This window comes from Stylophora pistillata, chromosome 12, assembly GCF_964205215.1.
Source record: "Stylophora pistillata chromosome 12, jaStyPist1.2, whole genome shotgun sequence".
Classification (NCBI taxonomy): Eukaryota; Metazoa; Cnidaria; class Anthozoa; order Scleractinia; family Pocilloporidae; genus Stylophora; species Stylophora pistillata.
Window position 1 is genome coordinate 20,320,264 of NC_142530.1, and position 24,333 is coordinate 20,344,596.

Consider the following 24,333-nt stretch of genomic DNA (forward strand, 5'->3'; position numbering starts at 1 on the left):
AAAAAGAAAAGTCATAAGTTTATTTCTTAGGGTGAGCGTTCCAAGCATGTTTAGTCTACTTGGGGTGTCATAGCGAGAACCCTCCGGGAGAAGAGTGTTGCGTGACACGCAACCGACAGCTACAAAGGAGACTTAGGGTGATCGAGATTTACTCCAATTTTCAGATGGTCTTGAGCTGGCGAACTTTCCCAGAGAACAACAGTTGGCCAAGTACAATTCTAATCTGCGCTCTTGAGAATTCCGGTGCAAACATTTTGTCAAGGAGGAGCTTTGCACTGTAGTTATATGCGTGACCCCTTTTCAGTTAAATGCGACGTGGGCTATTACTTTCACCAAAAACTCGAGACTGGCGTCCGAAATTCAGTTTTGCTAAAATGCTACGATCGAGAGTTGGCATTTGGATTGTATGTGTACCCGATCGGCAAATCGGATGTTTGAATCAGTGGAATGCAACAACGATCGATATGACAACGTTTACCGTAACAACAAAATTTACCTTACCCAGCTCCGATCGCCATCTCGCTTTAAAGCCTTTAATCTGATTAAACATCTCGAGATTGACAGCTCTCCTATACCTGTCATTTTGTGGTCTGGTAGCAGGGGAGATGCCAAATTGACTCGCTCTCAAATGATTCTGAGTGAATAGTTTCTCCTCAAATCATACTCTCTTTTCAGTTCTCGCTCTTGAATAACGAGCAGAGAGCTGATTTACTTACCAAGAAGCCACTTCCCTCAGATCAATTCGACGCTACCCCAACCCCCCTCAAAATGTTGATCATCATGAGCTCACCCTGTTTCCGGTTACAACAACATAGCCTTTGTACTCTTTCGAGTTACTGTATCCGACACGTTAGGGAGCCATTCTGTTTACAGCTAAGGCATTATGAATTGAAAATTATACTTTTAATAACCAAGAGAAACGTATGTGAAGCTGCGGGAGTTCTCGCTGGACAAAACGATCTGCTTTTAGCACAATTGTTTTGGGATTTGCAACGACAGTTTTGTACGTTTCTTCTCGATGACAAAGCCAGCTGTGGTCATGAAAATCGTGCACGCGGTCGTCTTCGGTGTTGTTCTTCTGATTTGCAACACAGAAGGTATGATATTATAGTTTTTAAAAGTTAACACGACTTACTATGAATTTAGGAGATGCGTGACTTAGCGAGGCAAGGCAGACTTGATGTTGCGCTTTTATTGAAGAAAATATTTTCTGTGATAAACGGAGAAGCTAAAGACAAATCCATCTTGTTGTTGTGATACCGTTGTGTTTGATCACTTGGGCTTTAACCCTGGAAGTGACAGGAAACCGTGACATCGACGAGTAATTAAGGTACTCGTCAGCTTTCCTTCGACCCGAACCATTTCTATGATACGCAAGACACGACTAGATATCGTAACGTTTAATAATGATATGTAGTTGTAAACATAACAAGTCACTACAACAAAACCAATGAGTAGCTGATCTCTAAGGAGGCCGCGAAAGATTAAGAATGAATTGAGTATACTGTATTCTGACATGATGAGCGTTCTTTGTATAAAGGACATAAGAACAGACTCACGGTCTGCAAGAACGGATTTGTCGTCCGCTAGTTTAAACTTTTTTTTGTCCCTTAAATAATTATTAATCTTAACCCTTAGTCGGGTAAATTTTCACCATAACTCCCCGTAATCCGATACAGTCAAACTTTCGTTTGCAATCCATGCCTTAAATTCCCTTTCACTCTTCTCCAACTTCTTTTATTTTTCGGTTACAACCGCGGAATCACAACCCCCTCATCAGTAAGGTCTTTACTGCTGAAAGGGGTGGAGGAAAATCTGGACCAATGTTTCTACCCTTATTCTATTAATAACAAACCGGGATTAACTGGCTACCTTTTACTCAATGAACAGTAGTTAAGATAAGTCTCTTTGCATGTAATTGCATGTTTATCAGAATTCTGTTCCCAGACCAACAAAAGATTATGGCGCATTTATGTCCATTTCACATGTAAAATTGCTAGTTTTTCAAGGCAGGTTCTTGACATCGTTGCCAGCTACTCATATTCTCTTGATGCTTGAAAACAGACAATAATGAAATAGTTTCCAAATTTTCAGCTGAACTCCACCAGCAGGTCACGGTTGACTGTGATTTCGACCAGATGCAAGTTCACATAGAAAAATCACTAATACCAGAGTTTGAAATGAGGGACGTGCGCTTATTGGATCCCAACTGCCAGCCAACAAAATCTGAAAACAGCAGTCACATGACTGTTACTGCACCATTGATTGGCTGTGGTACCACGCTAGAGCATACGAAAGACAGCCTCATTTACAGAAACATGATCAAAGATGCTCGGGTGACTCAGTCTATTATCAGCCGATTACAGGTTTGTTTTTTGTTTTTGTTTTTAAGTTCAGTTAGTTTGGCTCTTTAAACTCCCCGAAGGATTAAAACGTAAATTCTCCCTTATATATCCATGCCTTATGCAGCAAAGAGGTTATGAGAATACATATATCTTATTAACCAAGCGCGAGGGCCGTACTGGGAGAATATCGGCCCGAGGTCTTGACAGTACGGACCGAGCGCAGCGAGGTCCGTACAAAAAAGACCGAGGGCCGATATTCTTCCAGTACGGTCCCGAGCAAGCTTGGTTAATAAGAGATTTATTATACGACTGAAGCTCAAAGGGACACAAGTGCGGTATCATTCAGGACCATTCGGGACAGTTCCCGGTCTAATACTGAGAGAATATTGACCGGCAATAGAGCATTTTGATTGGTTGATTTTAGTTATTGGCCCTCTGACTGCCCGAGTCGTGTAATAAATAGACGTATCACGTGGAATTTGTAATCTTGCTCTAACACCAAACTGTCGTAATTGATTTACATGGAAATTTGTAGCAGCTGGAGGAGACAACTGACAATCAGATCTGGGAGGGTAAAGTAATATGTTCATAAGGTGAACAATTAGTAGAGGGTCACAATGAGGTTAACCATAAGCCGTAAAAAAGCCAAAATTTTAACTGTCAGGTGTAAAAAAGGTTGACTGGAAAAAAATGTTTGGTGACAACAATGGAGAGATATTAACCGTTAGCCGTAAATTAGCCGAAATTTTAGCTGTTGGCTGTTATGTTATCACCCCAGTGAGACCCTCCTACTTAAAAGAACTCTTTTGAGAGGACACCTTACGAGTAACTTCGTTTCAAAGACTACTCATATAAGCTATTGAGATGTTATGCACAAGTAGTGCTGATAACTGTTACATTATCTTCACTAGAACTACGTTTCACAAAAAATACTACTTTTCACGATCTTGTCTAAAGCTAGATTTATTCGTTTCCATTTCCTTATTACCTTTTTTTCCTCAGGACTTGGAGATTCCATTTGAGTGTGCTTATCCAAACCAGGCTGAAGCCTCATTGATTCAGATGAACATCACAAATACCAAAGTCATTTTTCTGGCACCACAAGATGGTTCTGGAATGTTTGATCTGGATCTGAACATTTACAAGGTACTAATAAAAGAGACACAGTTGCCTAACAATCAGTGCACTGTTTTCTGGGTGCGAGGGGTCTGGGCTCTAGACCTGCCGGGTCACTTTGTTGTGATGTTGGGCAAAACACTTTACTCTCACAGAGCCTCTCTCTCTCCCCGCCCCCCCCCCCGCCCCCCCAGGTGTTTAAATGGGTACCAGTGAATTGTCAGGGATGATGGTGAAATACTGGGGGGTAACCTTGCGATAGACTTGCATCCCATCCAGGGGGGAGTAGTAATACTCCCTGTCGCTTCATGCCAAGGAAATCGGGCCAAGCTCCGGCTGGGTGGGCCACCAGACTAGAGTACAGACGTTTGTTTCACTGAAAAAGGACAAGGAAGATTATGCGGTGTGAAGGTTGTTAGTGATATATCAGAGTGTATGAGCTTTCATTCTCGACTTCTCTTCGCAGATAGTAGAATAGGCGCGAAAACGCAAAGCTAATATCAATGCGACTAACGTATCTTTTTGTGTTTGGAGGAGTTTGCCTGTGTCACAATTAAATTTATCTGATCCTCCCCTAAGGCTCTGTGGTATTCCAAAGATCGCTCCTCATCGACCGTCAATGTTCCATACTCTCTCCTTTATGCTTTGTTGGCGACGACTGATCCCCGCTCCGTTCCCCTTGAAAACCATGTGATCCCCCAAATTATTCGACCCCCACCCCCCTGGGGATAACGAATTACTGGTCCCTTATCCTCCATCTCCATCGTTACAGTGCAGTCTCTTCACTGTAACCTTGATCTCGTCTCTTGCTGAATAACACCTCCGATGAGTGCTTTTTTACGTACTTTGTTTTACAATGCAGAGCGAAGACTATGATGAAGAGTACATTAGCTTTCCACTGGCGGTTACGCTGCAACAACGACTTTACTTACAAGTATCAGTGGACACGCCTGACACGCGGTTGGGTATCGTCGCGGACACGTGCTATGCCACGCCAATCAATAGTATTTCTAAGAAAATCAAGTATGATATCATTGTCGACAGGTCAGTATTAATAATTGCTGTTGCCCATATAGCCAATTTAACGATAGATCGCGGAACAATTTGATACGTAAGAATTCCAAAGGTTCATTAAGCTGATTACCATAGCTTGTTGGGACAGAGGGTATTTAGTTTCCAGGGATGATGGGGGGGACAGAAAACTGTATTGTTAGTTTATGATTGCTCTTTCTGCCCTCAGGGTTATACTTGACTCCCCTTCTCTTTGGGCAAGGTAACTTATAGTAGTGCCGGAAGGGAGGGAGGGAGGGGGATGTGCAAAAAGTTTCGATAGTACCGTTTTCGTATATAACAAATTTACTTTTGAAACCATTTTGTGACTTTGGAAAATCAAGTTTGCATCGTACATAAATGAAGGCTAGGGAGTAACACTTAAAGGGCCCTCACTCAGAATGATACAGTACTACCATCGTTTGTGAGGAGAATACCAATGAAAACTGTTAAAATCAAAGAAGAAAACTATACAGCAGTTTAGGTTGGGAGCTTCATGACCATGCAGGATCTTTTGTCTAGTTATCCTTGTGAGCTGTTATTATGAGTTTAAGTTTTGTTCTGCTATTTTTTTTTTGTTAACTTAAGGTGTCAAAAGGACGAAACCGTAAGATTTCACAATGGCCCTCCCACCACGCAACGTTTTAGCATAGAAGCTTTTCAGTTCATGAATGGCCAGGTCATGCCGTACGTTTATATTCACTGTGAGGTCGTCCTATGCAACCTGACAGATGACAAGCCCAGCTGCATGCAGAAATGTGAGCCTCATGTGAATACTAAACTGAGGAGGGAGGTCAATACAGATTATTACGATCTGGAGAAAGGTCCGATAGTAATTCTAAGGGATCCTGAGGACAATTTTGAAGCAGATAATGCGGAGGAACTTCGAGAAAATCAAGGTACGAGTAACGCTAGTGATAAAGAAGGTAAAAGGTAAAGTTAGCTTATAGGCGTACCGGTCCATCAGGTGTGGTTTTTCCAGGTATACCATCTCAAAGCAGGTACTAATTCTTAAAACAAGAACACATGGTATGATGCAACACGCGTTATTCTTAGACAAGTCCTAACAAACACTATGGGTAATTGGTAAATCAACCAATTACATAACATTACTATGACCAATGTAACAGAGGTTTGTTCAGGTATACCTGGTGGGAGAGAGGGTAAGAGGTAAAGTCTGCTTGTTTTGTTCAGACTACTAAATAACTTCAACTTTCGACAACGGTTTAAATCACTCCTTTTAATCCAACGAAAAGACTGCTAACTTCAAGCGAAAAGCACATGTTCCTATATCCCATTATAACTAACACAACAAAAATGTCCTTAGTAGGGTGGTCTCTTCCCAAGTCCAGTCTCACTGGGGGGCGTGATATCCTCCCACTGCGGGTCCGGGCCCGAACACTGCTGAAAGGCCTAGTGGTCCTTCTGATGTGGGATTGTCCAGGTTTGCCAAGAGTAAAGCCACTTGGAATGTCTTAAATTACAAAGGTTGAAATTTGGATTCATGTTTACTAATATTGGACAAGACATCGGGATTATTTTTATGTACTTCAGACTTAAAAAATTTGGATTCATGCTTACTAATATAGGAAAAGACATCGTGATTATTTTTATGTACTTCAGACTTAAAAAATAGACTAAAATATTCAACCGTATCAAAATCTTGCCTATACTGTTAATTGTTTTCCAGATTATGGATTGACAAACATGACCACGTGGTTATTCGTTGTGATGGGATGCGTCTGCGTAATTTGCTTTGGGGCTGTACTCCATACTATAAAAGAAGTCAAGCAGGCGAAGTAAATAAAAGTCAAAAATGTTAAAAACATTATCCTTAAATGACTCAATAATGAATGAAGAACGTTTCAAAGAAGAAAAGCACTGAATAAATAAACTATTTATCATACGATGATTATCATCTTGAACCGAGAAAGCAATTTCAATTGATATTTTTGATCGCTACAAATGATACATGGACTTCATTATTAATTCCCATACTATTTCAGATACGTGTGGAGATGCTTTTTTTTCATGGTCAAGTTTACCAGCGTCTACATAGAAAAAGTATTTTCTCTTTCTGCAGGGAGAGTGTTTTGAAAACTCAGGTAAAGTATAGTAACTTGTTTTGAAAACAGGCAATATTCTCAAAACTGCTGACGCTAGGTGGTCACAAGAGTGACCTTAGGTAAACCACGACGGCGTGGAAAAACAAAAGACCTAATGGGCAGAACAATAGCTCAGCACGTGCGTTTTAAAACTTTGTACATTTTGAAGTCGTCCTTTGCAGGACAACAAGGTGAAACCACCAAAATTAGCGTCGTCTGCAAACGGAAACCGCGACGGCAAATTACTTTAATTTCCATTTCGAACTCAGTCAACGCTACTTCTATGCGTTATGCTAAAGTTGACATGTGGCGCCGCATGAGACAATAAACACATGCAGCCCTTTTCCAAATCCTGATTAAAAATAGAAATTCATTATTTAATCGTCGTATTCCTTGGTGTTGCCGTCCTGACTGCTTAAGGTCCCTAATATTGTCTTTGGCTCAGCGCAAGATTAAGTCACTCTCCTTTGTAGCGCACGCAGCATATTTTTTCTTCAACTTTGATTGAAAAAAGTTGAACATGAAACTGCCAAGAACGATTCAAAAGAGAGTGAGGACGGAAAACGCGTTCGTCTGGAGGAAGTATAAGAAAGTGCTCAATTAGGTAATCCTGTATCGCTTCTTGCTACCTCATGCGAGTGAAACGTTTCCCCAGTGAGACCAAAAAGGATTTGTTAACCACATAGTTAGATCTCTAAACAGATAGATGCTTATCTAAAAAGGCTTTCTCACCGTGCTGTCTTTTTCGTTCTAAAATCGACGGTCCTTTGAATTAACGAAACAATGGCAAGTTTCAACGATGGCAGATGGTCGTTTCGAATTAGCAATTATTTTTCGTTTATCTTTACAATAAATCGGCCCACATTGGGAAGTTGCATTCTACAAGCGTATCGTATAGTTCTCCCACACTGCGTAAAAAACCTTGTTTTCGAGCATGAGCCAACGCGGCGTCACAAGGGTTTAGAAGTCGGTTGTCAAGGAAACGGATCTCTGCCAGACTCAAGCCCAGTCGCTCCGCCAAGAACTTCCATTCATTTTCACCTGAAATGCAGAGTAGAATTTGACAAAATCTGACAAAATTTGAGTTATGACACTTCTTCAAACAGAGTATGGTGGCAGTGATTTAGAAGGATAACTTTTAAATGTTACAACAAGTACTCACCACACAAGTGAATTGTCAAATTCTCTCTCTGATAAGTGGGAATATTTAGAACGTCACACGTCTCAGGCAACAAAGGACCTAAAAAGTAAGTACAAAAACACGCTGGATTGAAACAAGTTATGCCAATCGAGGTCACTGTAAAGGAATAAACAAGCGGAGCGGCCGTATTTGGTTATTCTCATGTTACATGAAGACTTGAACTTAGAACTGCTGCCACAGTCCAAAATTGTGAAGCCCTTGTCATTAGCTGTGCTCAGCACCGTTTTTTCTAGGTGGATTTAAGTGGATTTAAATTAGGATAGTGGCACATTTTGACCTTAGTCTTCGAATGAAACATATCAAAATATACTTCATTAATAAGTCTGACAAGGTTCTTCAAGGAAAGGAGTACGGGCTACTCTCATTGTCTGCATTACAGACACCCTACACCCTACATGTTGTACCAGCAGGTGCAATCTCTCGTAACCTCTTGACAACATCATGTCTCCCTGTAGATTGGGCTTTGGAACAAAGGCAGCGAATCAGACGCTTTGTCTCTGGATCTGGCTGCTATGAGAATGATAGGTCCAATGATAAACCTTGCTGAAAAAGAGCAATAACACCGTCTGCATCGCATATCCGCAATTGAAGGGCCTGAACCAGCTCATCGGAAAGGTCAAGGGCTTGTTCGCCTTCCCCTAAAAATTTTGATGACGTAAAGGCCTCATTTCAAATATTTTTAGATATCCTCACTGTTTAGGTCTCTTACGAGCTTGGTTAAAATATGAACAACGTACAGGTAAGTGAAGCTTTTAATATAGTATTAAGAAAAATCATCTCATTCACATAAAATACGCAACATTGCTAGTTGTGAAAATGAAGTCTGAAAAAAGAGCAGGATTCAACAGAATTTAAACCCATAACTGACCGTTCGAAACCGAGGCAGTGCACAAACAAAATGAGCGGTTAAGCAGTCCCGTTCACACCTTAATTGCGGTGGCCTTAACGCTGTTGAAATATGACTTTCATATATTCTCTCTCGTGTTATGACGTTGTGAGCACTTCAAGATTAAATTTATCATTTTCCAATTCACCTTAAAAATGGTGAATTTACTCCTACATCTCAATCCGAGGGCTGAACGCATTGCAAACCTCCAATCTTTTAATCCATAGATTACTTTTGTACTTTTTTAATATCTGCAATTTGTGTACTTACTTTTAACAATTTAATGTTATTTTGGATCAGGACCTCTCTGTAGATCACCTAAGGGCGAGAGAGTTTCCAGTTTAAATATCATCATTATTATTATTATTAATTAAGACGGCTCAAGATCGACATTTGTGATAACATTTACCAGATAAAATAATTTAAATAGCTTAGAACGATGACGCCTGGAAAACTGCTAACTACTCTATTCGCTCCGACGAAGGGCTAACACTCGAAACGTCAGCTTTTATAATCGTAACGGTGGCCAATTTACCATTTCAACTTTGTTGATATATTCATATTACTAACTACATAATCTACAAACAGATCTCCATTTACCTTCCGTACAAGTTAATGCGGCTTCCTCATTGCCCTCACTAGTGACTCCCTGTTGAGTAATAACAGTTTTCTTGTTATTTGGTTTTCGTTTTTCGTAGTTATTGTATTGTTTTTCTCTCATTCTGGGGCTGCGTGTGCGCACAGTCTTATTCTTCAAGTTTAACAGAACCCTTCCCAACTTCCCTCACCACGATGGGATCACCAGAGAACAAAATAAAAGTTCCACTTGCATAACATTGACAAAAAAGCATGAGCATTTTACATTGAAATCACTATCTGGATGCATTCAATAAAATAAGCACATAATTGATATGGAAATAAGTAACTTTTTTAGAACACTCATACAGACTGCAACTTACCTGTTTATCCAATAATGGAAACCATGTTGCGAAGCGCTCGAGTGGAATCCTATAATCTCCAGTGGCTGGATACCTGGTGCATATGAGGGGCCTTTGACAATTTTGCAACTGTGACTCCGACCAGAAGTGAAAGCACTCCTCTTCCTTGCACGTACTTCCGCAATGGTTTTCGCAATGTTCCACCACCTTTTGTGTGCAGCAGATCGGACAGCAAACTGATATCTCGTAGGCCATATTCTTTAATGAAATGAATATGGCCTACAATGAAACTCCTTCCGCATGCATTCAAGAATTAATCCCAAGTGTCGGCACACAGTACGAGCAAACTCTTTCAGAAAAGTGTCGGGGCTGAATACAGATGGCATATTAATCCCTTCATTCTTGGAAACCTCGGATTTCCTTTTCCCTCGGTGAACTACAACCTCAATGGAAGAGGAAAGGCTGAGAAGGACAAGAGAGATGGCTTTTGCTGGGTGAGTGTAAAACCTGAAAAAATTGTGATGCAGTTGAGGGTGTTCTTGGTTGTAACCTTCCTTTGTGCACCATTGCATGACCATCAGTACTAGGCGAGGAAAGAGTCCTATTGGTACTTGATCAGATTTAAATCTCACAAAAAGGGATGGAATACCCGCAGATGAAACAAATCTGTGACTTTCGTTGGTGGGGACATCAACATGGAGGGTACAAGATATTGATTGGGAGATTCATTCTCATTAGACGAGGGCCAAGGGCATAACAGGCCAAACTTCTCCATCATGTTGATAAGACTTTTAAAGGTTTCCCGTGTGCCAATAAGGGGGTCCCACACGTGATGTAAAAGCTTTTCTTCTAAAATCCCCGTCTTCTCAAGCCTTTTCCACATCTTTTTATGTTCCCTTTTGCTTTCTTTGAAAGGCGGAAAAGTAATTACCTTCTTGAATACGTCTATTAACCACTGTGGATCCAAAACAACGATTTCGTTTAACTCTGGGGTGTCATCAAAATGAATCAAAGTTCTCTGGTCGTGCAGGAGGTTCAACATGGTTAGGAATTGTCTTTCATTGAAAATTCTGCATATCTCCAGGGCAATTCTTTTCGCTTCTTCGAGGGAAATCCAATTGCTACCATGCTCAACATTCTCTCTAACAGCCTTTTCAAACATCAACCATTTGATTGGAATAACCTCTTTCACTTGGGGTAGCTTCTTTGTAATATCAAGCACTTCTTGTCTTAGACGCATGACTTCAGGACACTCTTTCTTTCCTCCAGACTTGGTATTATGTACAACAAAGAAAGTGAGAATTTGATCACCATAACTTTTTTCCTCTAAACGGCCAACAATCTCACTTGCAAGCTCTTCGGGATCTTCATCTTTGTAAGGCTTGTCAGCGTGAGTAAAGACGAGGAAAACTGGGGGCAGCAGCAAGTTTGGTTGCGTGGAAGTTGAAGAAGTTTGGTGAGACTTCTCACTGTCTGGAACCAAACTAGAAACCGAGGACATCCAAAAGTCGAGATAGTCCATATTACTCTTTTCACAGAAGATGTCTTTGATAAACTTGAATAGTCCTCGCCTCTCTCGGGACACAGATTTCGCTTCTGGATTTCGGCTAAGGTTATAAACCAATAGGTAAATTGCTCTTCTTGTTAGAAAAAGTGGGTGCGTCGAGTAATAAACTGATTGCCCGCCAAAATCCCACAAAGTGGAAAAAATTTTATCCGTTTCTTCGGCGGAGTGAACATCTTCAAGTAGCTTGGCAACTAATGATGCTATTTCTTCTGGTACTGCTGTAACCTCTGGTACAGCGAGAGGGGTGTTGTCGTAACGGGGTGGACTAACCTTGAGTTCATTTTGTCCTTCTTTTTTCTCGAGGCTTCTAACAATATATTGAGCTGTATGTTGTTCATAAGAGGTTGGCTCCGTGTTTGAATCCTTGTCGTGGGTTGCCTCTCCCATTTTCCAAATCTCCGTTGACACTTTACAATAGGATGGATCTGCTTCGATGCCTACGGTGCTGCTTTCGTCTGGATTGAATTTCTCTCCTTTCAGTGATCTCTTTAAACTTGTTTTTCCTAACCAGCCTTGCCCAATTAACATGATTGGCACTCTTTTTACACCAGTTTTTCCTTCTTCGATGGCTCTATGGTAAGCCTTGAGGGCCTTAGGTCCTCGGGCAACAATTTCTGCAGGAACTGCAAGAAATAATAAAAAAGTTCAACAAATAAATCCTCTAAAGTGCATTCTTTATTTGGAGACCTATTTTTGGTGTAAGTTAACCCCAGACTTAAAACTGTCGTTACTGGACCCAAATAAAAAAATTACCCGCAGCTTACCTGATTCATCTACGTTCTTGTCTTGTGGGAGAACCTATTGATTATCACGATGCAAGCGTTACTTTATCCTTTGTGATAAGAAGTTTTACTTTAAAGCTGAGAATAAGAGCATTCCATAATAACACATGCCACTGTATGTGCTTAGAGATATGTAGGTTAGATAAGCAATAAAGTTGATAGTATGTTAGTTAAGATTCTTAACTAGTTTTGTTGTATTTATTCATCAAGGTGGATATAGTGGTAATGTAGCATTCTATCCCGATTTGGTCGCTTCCAATGTGGTAGGAACGTTTAGACTTTATAGTGTTAATCCTCTTCAGAGTTCTACCAATAATGCGTCACCTCCTGGGGCATTATAATCAGCAGCTTTTGGCTATCATTCAACAGCGAGGATTGATACATTTCGAAGATGTGCACCCAGCGGTCCACTGTCGTTCGGTTCTCCTATTGATTTGTTTCTTGACCAAAATTGCACAAGAAGAAGTTCAATTACTACTTTATTACTAATATTTTATTGACCCAGCACTGAGCTGGTTCGTAAAAATTTGCAAAAGTAATCTCTCACTTTCCTTCTATTTTAATGGTTGCTCTATACAAACCACGAAATCTGGATGTTTACTGTGTTTTTATAAAGTTCTCTCATTGGCTGGGGGAAATGATGCAATTAAAAACAAAAATGGTGTAATTCGTGAAGAAATTCTGATACCAATGAGAGCCAATCAGATGCAAGGATTACCAGTAATTTGAAAATTAATGCAATAAAACCGCATACTCTTGACAAACAACATCAACAGGAAATTAGACTGGAGCAGATCAAGACCGACACCTAACGAGTCTTTGACAGCATGAAAAACAGACGGCAGCAAACGTATTAGGCTAGAGATACTGCTCACCCGTCAATCAAAGCGAGACACAGTACTTTATGACGTGAAGCGTTACTAATTGATCTCTGTTGAAGATCGGAGCGTTGCTATTCACATTAGAATGTACTGAAAGGCTTCACGGTCAGTGTCGAAGTAAGAACACTGTTCAGCCCGCATGAATCCACCCGGCAAATAAACATGGTGCTCCATTAAATTACAGTGAATCAATGCAGAGTCGTAAAGAAAAACAAACACAGATTAAATGTCTCAACTGTTTCAATTATGAAACAAATGTCCATACACAAGTGTTCTCCTATCTCCTACCAGTGTGGAAATAAGATCAGGACAACTTCCAAAACGCCGCAACGAGACCAGGCCCGGCAAGCGGTACCTTCGTGTCACATCTTATTTTGTCGAGCGAACGGCTGCCAAAGACGAGGAAAGAAATTCTGCATAAATATTTTTTGATATCGATCAATATTTAGAACCTAACTGAATGGGCCATTTTACAGTTGTGTACTTAGTTGCCAAGCGTGTGACTAGGAGTGAGGCTGAAGATTTACCTTGCTTTGATAGAGACCAGTATCTAGTTAGCACCAGAGAATATGGACAATTCATCATCTAGCATTATAACAAAGTTATTTACATTGGAAAAGAAACAACGTTTGTATCATAACATGGTCACCCTTGGCGTCACTCCTGTTCAAAGGCTTAGCAACCAAGCACACACCTGTAAAATGGACCACTACAACCTTTTTTGCCCTGATAATTCAGCGACAGGATGCAATTAGCTTTGTCCATGTACCAACTAAAGTTAGAAATAAAACAAATGTTATTCAAAATGCACAAAACATACTATGGCCTATTTAAGCAACTGAATGCCGGCCGTTGGGCCAACGTGTCAGTTCGCCAACGTATGAGGTCGATTCGCTAACGTCTAATGTCAGTTAGCCTACGCTTATTTGTCAGTTCGCCTACGTCCAAAATAATTGTAGTTATAAATGACCGCATGAATAAAATTTTACTGTTAATGCATTTACGGGTGTTCGTAGGTTAGTATGGTTTGAAATTGTTCAGCTTCTCAGTCAGAAGTATGCGACTTCTTAACTCTAGCACAAGAATCTTCATCCTCATTGGCCACTCAATTAATGAAGTTAATCTTAAAACGTGAGGGTTAATCAAGCCAGATCAAAGTGATCAATACATAGGCAGTTATGCAATACACAAACCGTCATCACAAAGTGGCTGTGTAAAGATCTAAAGTCTAGATCTGTGAAAGAGATGGATCGATGAAACCAATAACATTGGGAAGAAAGTGTTTAGTAAGCCAAGTTTAAGCTATTCTCAACAAGGCTACTACAAGAGGTATAACTCAAAGATCAATCAAGAAAAGTCTATTTTATACAGACATCAGGGCCCAGGGAAGCCGTCACCTCACTAGACCTTCAAGAAAAAGGGGAAATCAGAACTAGCTGATGAACACCACCCTAAGGTGAGGACTGTATTTCAAGGTAAAATTAATCAAAATTTAGCTTGGCATGGAGCACAAGGCAGGCACATTGAAATTTCTTTGCCTGCCTGGGAAAAATTGACGACAGACATATTTATAAGATTTGCGGTCAAATCGCCTACGACCAAACTCGCCTACGCACAAACCTGCCTACAACTGTTCAGCTCGCCTACGTAAGCGACTTCGCCTCCTCACGCAGACGAGTTCACTCAAGTAATGCATGCCTTTTAAGTGGAAAATGTTTGTGATTACAGCATGTTTTCTTGGTAATGTGAACGTCATCTTGGCATTCTTTATAATGTTCGCGAATTTCGTCAATAGTTCACTTAGGTAAGTTCACTTACGAGTGAACGAGTGAATTGCCCGGTTTGTTGAATGTTAAAGTCATGATTACATGAGGTACCTACTCGTCATAATACAAACCGCTTTATTTACAACTTTATTTACATCTGAAGATTTTATTTACAATACAAGGAGTATTTTTTGCTTAATATCTAAACACAATACAAGGAATATATAATATGTTTTCTTGTGTTGACACAGCTGTTTACTGTATGCGAGTAGGCCCATACAGTATTGAGCAAGACTTCAAAAGCTGCCTTACTGTCTTTCTTTTTGACTGGTACTGTTCTGGTAACACAACGTATTTATTCATGGCTTTACAGCTTTACACAGCATTTCATTTTCACGGCTTTCGACATGCATCGCTCTACAACTCTTGCAAAGAAACTATATCAAAACGAGAGTCACGTGACCCTACAAATACTATCGCAGGGTACCCCTACAAGTCAAGTCTGTCCGGTTTCTTACATAGTCTACCCGTGCGAGTATCACGGGCTGTAACAGGTACTACTCCCACTGATCCTGCAATTTGGTCTGCAGAACGCGATATTTCCTCGCTGGATAAGCGTCAGTTTGTGGTCGGCAACGAGTCGCATATGGACTTCAACCAGCCTTGCTTCTCGGTTGAGTAACTGTATGAGGACATAGAATGGCAGGCTGCAGCGGCCGCTGGCACGTCGATTCAATGCGTGATGCCATCCTTCAATGTCATTATTTGTTCGCACTGGCTGCATGAAGACGGACCAGTCCTTCACGGGGAATATGGCATTGTAGATCCACTGTGATGCAATGTATTCCGCCAGCTCTTTACGTGGACCCTCAGCTCCAAGGCGTAGGCGCTCGAACTGCGTGGTTATTTTTGTGTATGGCAAGAAAGTAAGCGCTAACAACTTCCCCACCCACCCATAGGTGCCTTGGTCTTCAGTGTAGGCCACTTGTAACCCAAGCTCCTGGACCTATAAAAACAAATTTGAGCCATTGTTAGAACCACAATTTTGAGTAAGTCGGTATAAGGTCGGTCAGGTAGTGGATAAAACCAAACACAGTCGTATATTATCGGTTAGGGGCTTCAATAAAGTACGTCAATAAGGTCGGGAAATGGGTTAAAAAGAAATACGGTCACATATTCTCATTATTTACCTTTCTCCATAATGCTTGTGTCCAGTGGAAGAGACAGCCCCGAATCTGGACGTCTGGGAGAATAGTCCTCAGGGCTGACCACAGCCATTTTTCGAAGTCCACAGTCACCTGTTGTACTGCAGTGGTCTCGCCGGGAAGCAAATTTATTATCTCTTGCAGAACCTGAAAAAGGAAAGAAAAATATATATATATATCAGTTAAATGAAACTGTAATCAAGATCGCTGTTAGTGAGAAGACAAGTTAGTTGGTTTGTCATCACTTTAATTTAATTTGTCACCACGTAACTTCTAACTATAATAGGCGGAATAAAAATTGAGTCAGATCATCACACATTCAGTTACAGACAATAAATCTTTTTCCTTCTTATAATCGCTTTTCCTTCGACCGGACATCATGACGAATACCAGCGGTACTTGTTTGGCGCAATCACCTGAACGCACAAATGCGTTTATGGAAAGGAGCTGTTGGAATGGATGGCTGACCGGCTTAAACGTTCCATCCACGTACCAGGACTTGCTGGCGGCGAGTTGCGTCAGCTGCTGACCTATCACAAAAATCAGGTGGCGTCGTTCCTTCACCCTGACCTCCCCCTTGTAGAAGCCTACAAGAAAGGTCAGTAGGTCGCGTAAGGTCTCTTGGAACGCACGTTGTAAGAAAAACCTAGGCTGTCAAACAATTTGGTTTTTCTTCTCTGTGAACCTTCCCCAACGAGGTGAAAAGAGGTGGGAACGTCAGGCTGTGGAGGGAAAGGGGCAGGCTCAGGTTCTTCCAATGACATCTCCATTGGTACTTCTTCTGGCTCTGGACAGGGGTCTTCAAGTGACAGGGGGGGTTTCGTCATCTGAAAAAAGGTTTAGTGAACTCGAGTCCTCAAATGATGCACGGATGTTGAAGTTGTCCGTTTCTTCGAATCCGAGTCGTGTCCTCTCTGCGACAGGGATGGAATGGTCTGTGGAATTGTCACTGCATTACAGGCATCGCCAAATCACTTCCTTTCCTGATCGGACTGCAGCCCTGTACTGGTCTCTCGTGATCCCTGTTTCACTACACCGGTGTTACCACCTGTCGCAGCCATCACATAAGTGCCTCTTGGCGAGACGTTACTTGTTTGGTACAGAAGATGCAATAAAACCGGTCCATTTCTAATGATTTTTGTCGCGAGAGTTTTCCGAAAAGCTTCGTTGAATGAAATGAACTAGAAACTAAAGCCCTTTTTACAGCAGTCAGTCAATTTGAGGGCGGATCGAAATCGCAGCAATGTGATTGGCAGATATTGTTGGCGTTTTCAATTCAATATCATTAAGGTCTTCAAACAATGTCCTACTCAAGTTGAAAAAGTCTCACCTTCTTCGCTAAGTGCCGCGCACGGGACATTGACAGGCTTGTAGACGTATCATTAAACAATATCCTTTTGAAGTTGAAAAAGTCTCACCTTCTTTGCTAAGTGCCGCGCAAGGGACATTAAACAATATCCTATTGAACTTGAAAAAGTCTCACCTTATTTGCTAAGTGCCGCGCAAGTGAAATAAACATCTATGTTTATTTTTATGTTTATTTTTTTATTATTGAGTTCACAAACTCGATTGTGAACTCGCCTAATTTAGTAAACGAACTCGCCTACATAGGTGGGTTCACCTTTAGTCGTAGGCGACTTGGCGTAGGCGAGTTTGGTCGTAGGCGAACTGAGCGGTTATCATTTATAATTTGAACAGTCCAAGGATTTCAGATTGATTTTTCTGTCCAACCCAAACAGATATCTGTCCCCTAACAATACAGTTTTACAGTAAATGGCTTGAACCCGGGGGTAACATGTGAAGTTGTAGTCTGATCGTCCGGGTGAGTGTAGTCCTGGGAAGGACTGTTGTCGGTGGTAGTGACTGACGTTTCGACAACCCGTGCGGAAGTCATCATCAGAGTCAATCACTTGACTCTAATGATGACTTCCGCACAGGTTGTCGAAACGTCAGTCACTACCACCGACAACAGTCCTTCCCAGGACTACACTCACCCGGACGATCAGAATACACCTTCACAATACAGTTTTAATAATGATGAAATAAAAATCGTTATTAAATTCCAAAATAAAGGAATTCTTGGAATCAGGCATAATTGAGCCTACCAGAAACTCAGCTTCAGAATTTAATCCGAAAATTTCTGTAGGGCCAAAGAAAAGAAGTGCTTATCGGTGGATATTAAATATGGATAGATTAAACAAATTCATTGAATATCAACATTTTAAAATGGAGAACCCTTAGAGTGCTATAACATCGATGTCAAAAATTGATTTAAAGGATGCATACTATTCAGTACCCACAAGTGAGGCTGATGGCAATTGTCTTGAAATCAATTTTTTCATTTTACCAGTCTTCCAAATGGCCATAGTTGTGCTCCAGGAGTATTTACCGAACTTATGTAACCTGCTTACTCTGTATAGGGTTTAAAAATGTAGGATCCTATAGTGATAGCACCCTATTTACAAGGTAACAGTTTCCATCAGTGTAAAACCAGTACTGAAGCCACTGTCAAATTATTTAAGGATTTGGGGTTTATAGTTAATGACGACAAGTCTGATCTTACCCCAAAGCAGAGAATAAACTTCCTAGGTTTTAATCTCAAATCAGTTGAAATGACAGTATCATTGACAGAGGCCAAAGCTAACAAAATCTGTACAAAATAGAGATATTAGAAAATCAAATTCCATCAATAAGGAACTGTATCAGAGCTAAAAGGGGTCAAGGTTGCAAGTTTCCTGTGCATCATGCAGGGACCCCTTTATTACCAACAGTTAGAAATTGAGACAACTGAAGCACTTAGGGAGAAAATTAAGGCAATTTGATGATACCGTGTATATTTCAGACATTGCAAAGTGATATAAGGTGGTGGGTAGAAAATGTTGCTGAAACTAGCAATGTAGTTTTAAATGGAAACTATATGAGATTATTATTTATTCTGATGCTTCCTTCACAGGTGGTGGGGATCGCGTGATGAATGATGTCTCTTCTGGAGACAAATGGTCAGAAACTGAAGCTAGTAATCAATTAAACAACCTGGAAATTCTTGCTTGTCTCTTAACATTGAAGCATTTTTTTTAATACGAACAACTGTCACATAAACGCTTTGATGGATAATACCACAGCTATATCATATAGAACTTTGGAGGTAGAAGTCCAAAATGCAACCAAATTGTCAAAGACTTTTGGATGTGGTGTACTCCGCAGAATTTGTAGTTAACAGCGATTCGTATCCCAGGGAAGGACAAGGAGAAAAGTGGTCAGTAAAAAATCAGTCAGAAACTGAAGTTATAGCAACCTACCTGGAAATTCTTGCTTGTCTCTTAACACTGAAAGCATTTTTTCAAAATATGAACAACTGTCACATTAAAGCTTTGATTGATAATAACAATAACTTTGGAGGTAAAAGCCAAAAATCCAACCAAATTAGCAAGTGAAAGACCTTTGGATGTGGCGTACTCAGTGGAATTCATGGATAAAAGCAGAAGTTTATATCCTAGAGAAGGACATTGTTTTAGCTGACAGAGAATCACATCCATGCATGATAAATACTGCTACAGAGTGGAAACTTGACTCCAAGTTTTTTTTACCTGAGAACATCTATTTGGAAAATCACCAATTGACCGATTTGCCTCTAAAATCAACATAAGCAGGTCAAACCATGTATATCGGGGAGACATAGAGACCCAGGAGAAATATCAGTGGACGCATGCATTTACATTGAATTAGGGGTATGCATAGTGATTTTTATGCTTTCCCAACATTTTCCCTTATAATCAGGGTCAATTGCAAAAGTGGAACAAGATCAGAGTCAAGGGGTTGTGATTATTCCACACTGGAAAACACAGATTTGGTTCGCAAGGTTGTTGAAGTTGTTAAATGGCATGCCTTGACCTTGCTCAGAAGCAGGACAACTCTGATACACCTATCAGATCTATGGGAAGTACCATTACACAAGATACTTACTCTTCTGACATTCCCTCACAGCCAGAGGAATTTCAGAGAATGCTTTGACTAGAACTCAACTACTGTACCAGTTCTCAGTCTACCTCAGGAAATGGATTGCATTTTTTTTATCCCTACAAGGCAACTATATTTGAAGCCTTAGACTTCAGAACGGAGTTATTTAGGCATGGCTTGGGATGTAGACCCATCGATAAAATAAGATCAGCATTATCACAAATATTGCAAGCTTCTAATTGAGGCTCATTTGGAGAACTACCTATTGCCAAACAGTTTATGAAAAGGAAAAGCCTTCTTTATCTATCAGCAGTTATAGGATCACATGAGATGCTTCAATTTTGTTGAATTATTTAAAGACTTTGTTACCATGCAGTAACAAAGCACTAGGATTTGAGAAATATGGATATGAATGACATTTGCGTTTAGAGACATGTTGAAATGAACCAAACCAGGGAAACATTTTAATAAATTAGATTTTCAAGCAAGCAATGGTGTTCAAGCTAAAGTCTCCAGAGAAATCATCTCAAAAACAGCTGCTTGGTCAGCAGAATGTATCTTTGCTAAATTTTATAAGAGACCACCCTGGAAAATGAAGAGAATTGGCTACAGCACTACAATCTTAGTCTATAAGACAATACTTGTGTCCTAGTGTAAGCCTGAAGTTATATGCTTACATGTATATAAATTTTTCATTAAAATGCCATTGTTTATATACTGGAGCCATGTATTCCTATAATTATTGCTCTCAAATACTGGCTCTAAACTTCTCATGGGAAACCTTGTACTGAATGATCACATGCCACCCTTACTGACTATGCTCTCCCTATTTTATTCATATGAATTCAGCATTTGTTTGCCTCTAAATATTGACTTCTGGGATTGGTATGTACTATCTCGTGTTATCCCTTACACTACCTGATGATTCAAAGAATTTCCATCAAACTTCAACTTACAGGTAACCAAACGGTAATATGCTCTCCTTTAAAGGAAAAAAATTTACTCATGAAAGTTTCCACAATGTGGCGATCACACCTAATTGGATATATCTGCAACTTAGACAAGTTTTGACTTAAATTACATGTAGATGGTTGCCACTGCCAAATTATTTTGGGATTTCATTGTCTTTTGTAATGCCATATTGCAAGAAATTAAATTAGACATAAATCACTGATTCAATCGATAAAATGCCCTCTCTTTTGCTCTGCCAAAAATCTCAACAAAATTTTGTCTTCACCAAATTTTCAATTTGTCAATTGAAGGCACACTGAGAAACCAGCAAACTATTTGCTGAGCACCAAATGTCAATCATGTAGATATACAGATTGAGCAATATTTGGAACGGCAGGGGATTTAGCTTCAACCTAAACTTGGGAGCCATCATAGTTGTATTCTGAGTATCTTGACTACCAATCCTCCTCCAGCATCCCACGTTGAAAAATTAAATAATTAGGCAGCCTTCTGCCTGAAAGACCTGCATTTACAAAGCGAAATCAATTCTCTTGATATATTCCTTCAAACTGTGGCTTGTACACGAAGGCAATTAGTCCAAAAACATGCAAGCAACAGAAAAAACTGATGCAACAATTCCCACTCTGTAGTCTACATGTAAGGGCTGTGGCTGACTAGCTGTAATGTGGAGCAAATGTTTTTATGATTCTTGGTTAAACAGAGCACTCAGGCCTATAGATCACTTAATTTCAACACAATTTCCAACAATACACATTACTAGTTGCTTCCTGAATAATGATATGTAGTATTTAACTAAAGAAAAAAAGTTACATTTTAGTAAAAAACCCCTTGAATGAATGAGGTGAAAAGGCCTATAGATCACTTAATTTCATCACAATTTCCAACAATGCACATTACTAGTTGCTTCCTGAATAATGATATGTAGTATTTAACTAAAGGAAAAAAGTTACATTTTAGTAAAAAACCCCTTGAATGATGAGGTGAAAAGTGACTGTGATTGAAACAAAGAATAATAATTTTTGTACAGTTATCTTTGTGAAGTAAATACAGCACTCTTGTTGAAAGATTGTTGAGTGTGTAGCTCTCCAGTATGACCAATGATGGTAATTAACATTCATCAATCAACTCCTGTTTTCAAGATCAGAAAACAATGCCACAAAAATGAGGAGGAAAGAGAAGAGTTTCACGTTCAAATCAAAACCCAGGGAAAAACAGGATAGGATTCCAGGTCTGTCACAGGTAGGATCCCAGGTGGGACCACCAGAGATCCCAACCAAGATTTTGGAACGTCCCAGGTGGTATCCCACCTAAATTTCCAGGTGGAATCCAGTAAATCCCACCTTCCAGTGGGAATATCAAACACCCTACACAAAATATTAGTTGATATCCCACATAGGACTTCTGGTAAACTGCAATTCACTCAATGTGTTTTCCAATCAAACATTTTGTAAGACTACAGCATACTAAGCATAGATATAGAAGACTATACCACAAAACATAAAATAGCTTGTACTCTTGCACGGCTTAATTCAGTCAATGAGAAAATTTGTAATATCTGGTGAATTTTAAAACTATTGCAAAACACAAGAGTACAGTTCAAAATTGGTATAACATGTAGTTTTGGTGCATATAATGATTGCACTTCAAATTGTGGTCTAAAAGATCCTAATTTCACTGAGAAGTTCAACAGCTACATGTTTTTAGAGAAGCACTAATTAACTTTTGTTTTCATTGTTACCGATAGACCAAGAATTTCTTGACAAAAACTATAAACCACCGCTAGCAATCGATGATGGCTACAGCATTATATATTTAAAGGTGGTAATCTGCTTAAGTTTGCAGATTTGCATCAAAACTGTCCAACATACAGACCTAGATTTGCATGGGTAACTTCACACTTTGGAAAGCAATTTTTTCCACGTGGTTTTTCATATGGTGTCCTTTCACATTATGTTTTCATATGTTGAACTAGGGCTTCTCTAAATTTGCATTCCTGTGAAACTCTTAGATGCAAGTTCACATACAGAGTGTTACTCAGTGATTTTTTTTACACGACTTAAATCACATTTCTTAAATTTTGAGATGTGTTTCACATGTGGGCCAAATGGGATCCCATCTATAATTACTATAATTACTATCTATAATTACTGTACTCCATCTCAAACGTCCATCACTGCCCAGGAGAGTCTAGATAACGTCACTGATTGGTGTGGCTCGTGGCTTTTAGGAACAAATGCTGACAAATGCGAGTCCATGAAGTTCACCAGGGCTAGAACTCCCTCTCCGTGCAACTATTCTATTAATAGCAAGCTACTTACCCAAGTATCTACACACAAACATCTTGGGGTAGTTCTTTCCAGTGATTTATCTTGGAAACCCCACGTACTGTCTGTTGTTGCAAGATCGAACAGATTATTGGGCTTACTCAAGCGGACATTTGGATCTCACTCTAGGGCTCTATTTACTGGTTATAGATCCATGATCCGTCCAATACTCGAGTACGCTTGTCAAGCGTGGAATCCTCACCAAGCATATCTCATTGAAAAACTTGAATGCGTGCAAAGGAACGTTACAAGATGGATCATTGATAAAGACACTCCGTATGAAGACCGACTGAAATCCTTGAAACTAGCGACACTAGCTCAGCGCAGAGAGTTTCTTAGTTTGGTTCAGCTTTTTAAGTTCATTAAAGGACACTCTTCTGTAAACACTAATAATTACATATCCTTCAGTAACAGGCAATCAAGAAAAAGTCATCAGTTTAAACTATATAAACCATTTAGCCGTACAGACATCTTTAAGTACTCTTTTTGGCACAGACATATCGACACATGGAACAGTTTACCATCATCAGTAGTTGAACTTGACTCAATTAATGCTTTTAAGAAAGCTCTTAAACCAACATTTTTTAACTAGGTCTATGACTAAAAATTAAATTATTCTATGTATTATACATTATTTAGTTATAATCTTAAACAAAATAGTTATCTTAGATATGTCTTCTTTATTTAGATTTTATATTTATATAGATATATGCCTGTATGTAAAATGTTTCAGTATGTATATGTATATTGCATAGTATTAAATTTTTATATCTGGGGTATAGTTTACAATGAGGATTAAGTTCCTCCCTTCTATAACCCTTTTTTAATAATAATATGTTATATGTTATTATTTAAATAAAGTTGTTATATATATATATATACTATCTGGAGTCCCAGGTGGGAGGTAGGATCCCTGTGGGGATGACCTAAGTCCCAGATGGGATCCCTCTTATTCCTCTTATTCCACCTGGAACCCCGTGTAGGAGGCAGGATCCCTGGTGGGCTAAGTTTAAGTCCCGCTTATCCCACTTACAATCCCAGGTAGGATGCGGGATCCCAGTTGGGATTACCTGTTAGTCCCAAGTGAGAAAGGTGGGATCCCACCTGAATTGGTGGGATCCTTCTTAAATCCCTGCTGCCTTTTTACCCAGTAAGGCACAAGGTTAGAGTCATACATTGTGATTTACTTAGCTGTCATTACGGATTCGCACCCATTGAAAAGCGTCGCCCGGGAAAAG

The 24,333-nt window shown here is 39.9% G+C and overlaps 1 protein-coding gene and 2 pseudogenes across 2 annotated transcripts; 1 reads left to right on the top strand and 2 right to left on the bottom strand.

Annotated features, from left to right (window-relative positions):
* The first annotated feature begins 790 nt into the window (after positions 1-790).
* LOC111327517 (ZP domain-containing protein) lies at positions 791-6,417 on the top strand. Its single transcript, XM_088741818.1, has 6 exons — positions 791-1,097; positions 2,095-2,366; positions 3,348-3,491; positions 4,324-4,505; positions 5,100-5,410; positions 6,202-6,417. The coding sequence occupies exons 1-6, from the start codon at positions 1,019-1,021 to the stop codon at positions 6,312-6,314; spliced, it is 1,101 nt and encodes a 366-aa protein (XP_088597944.1). The 5' UTR covers positions 791-1,018; the 3' UTR covers positions 6,315-6,417.
* Positions 6,418-7,254: 837 nt separating this feature from the next.
* Positions 7,255-11,814, bottom strand: LOC148719182 (uncharacterized; annotated as a pseudogene).
* A 2,944-nt stretch (positions 11,815-14,758) lies between these two features.
* On the bottom strand, positions 14,759-17,101 carry LOC111327526 (uncharacterized; annotated as a pseudogene). Its single transcript, XR_015994053.1, has 4 exons — positions 16,170-17,101; positions 15,828-15,989; positions 15,201-15,643; positions 14,759-14,976 (listed from the first exon to the last, which is right to left on the bottom strand). The product of XR_015994053.1 is annotated as an uncharacterized LOC111327526 (transcript).
* Positions 17,102-24,333: the final 7,232 nt, after the last annotated feature.

Coding starts and splice junctions, on each gene's coding strand:
- LOC111327517 (XM_088741818.1), top strand. CDS start 1,019: ATGACAAAGCCAGCTGTGGTCATGAAAATCGTGCACGCGGTCGTCTTC. Junction 1,098..2,094: donor TCTGATTTGCAACACAGAAG/GTATGATATTAT, acceptor CCAAATTTTCAG/CTGAACTCCACCAGCAGGTC. Junction 5,411..6,201: donor GGAACTTCGAGAAAATCAAG/GTACGAGTAACG, acceptor ATTGTTTTCCAG/ATTATGGATTGACAAACATG.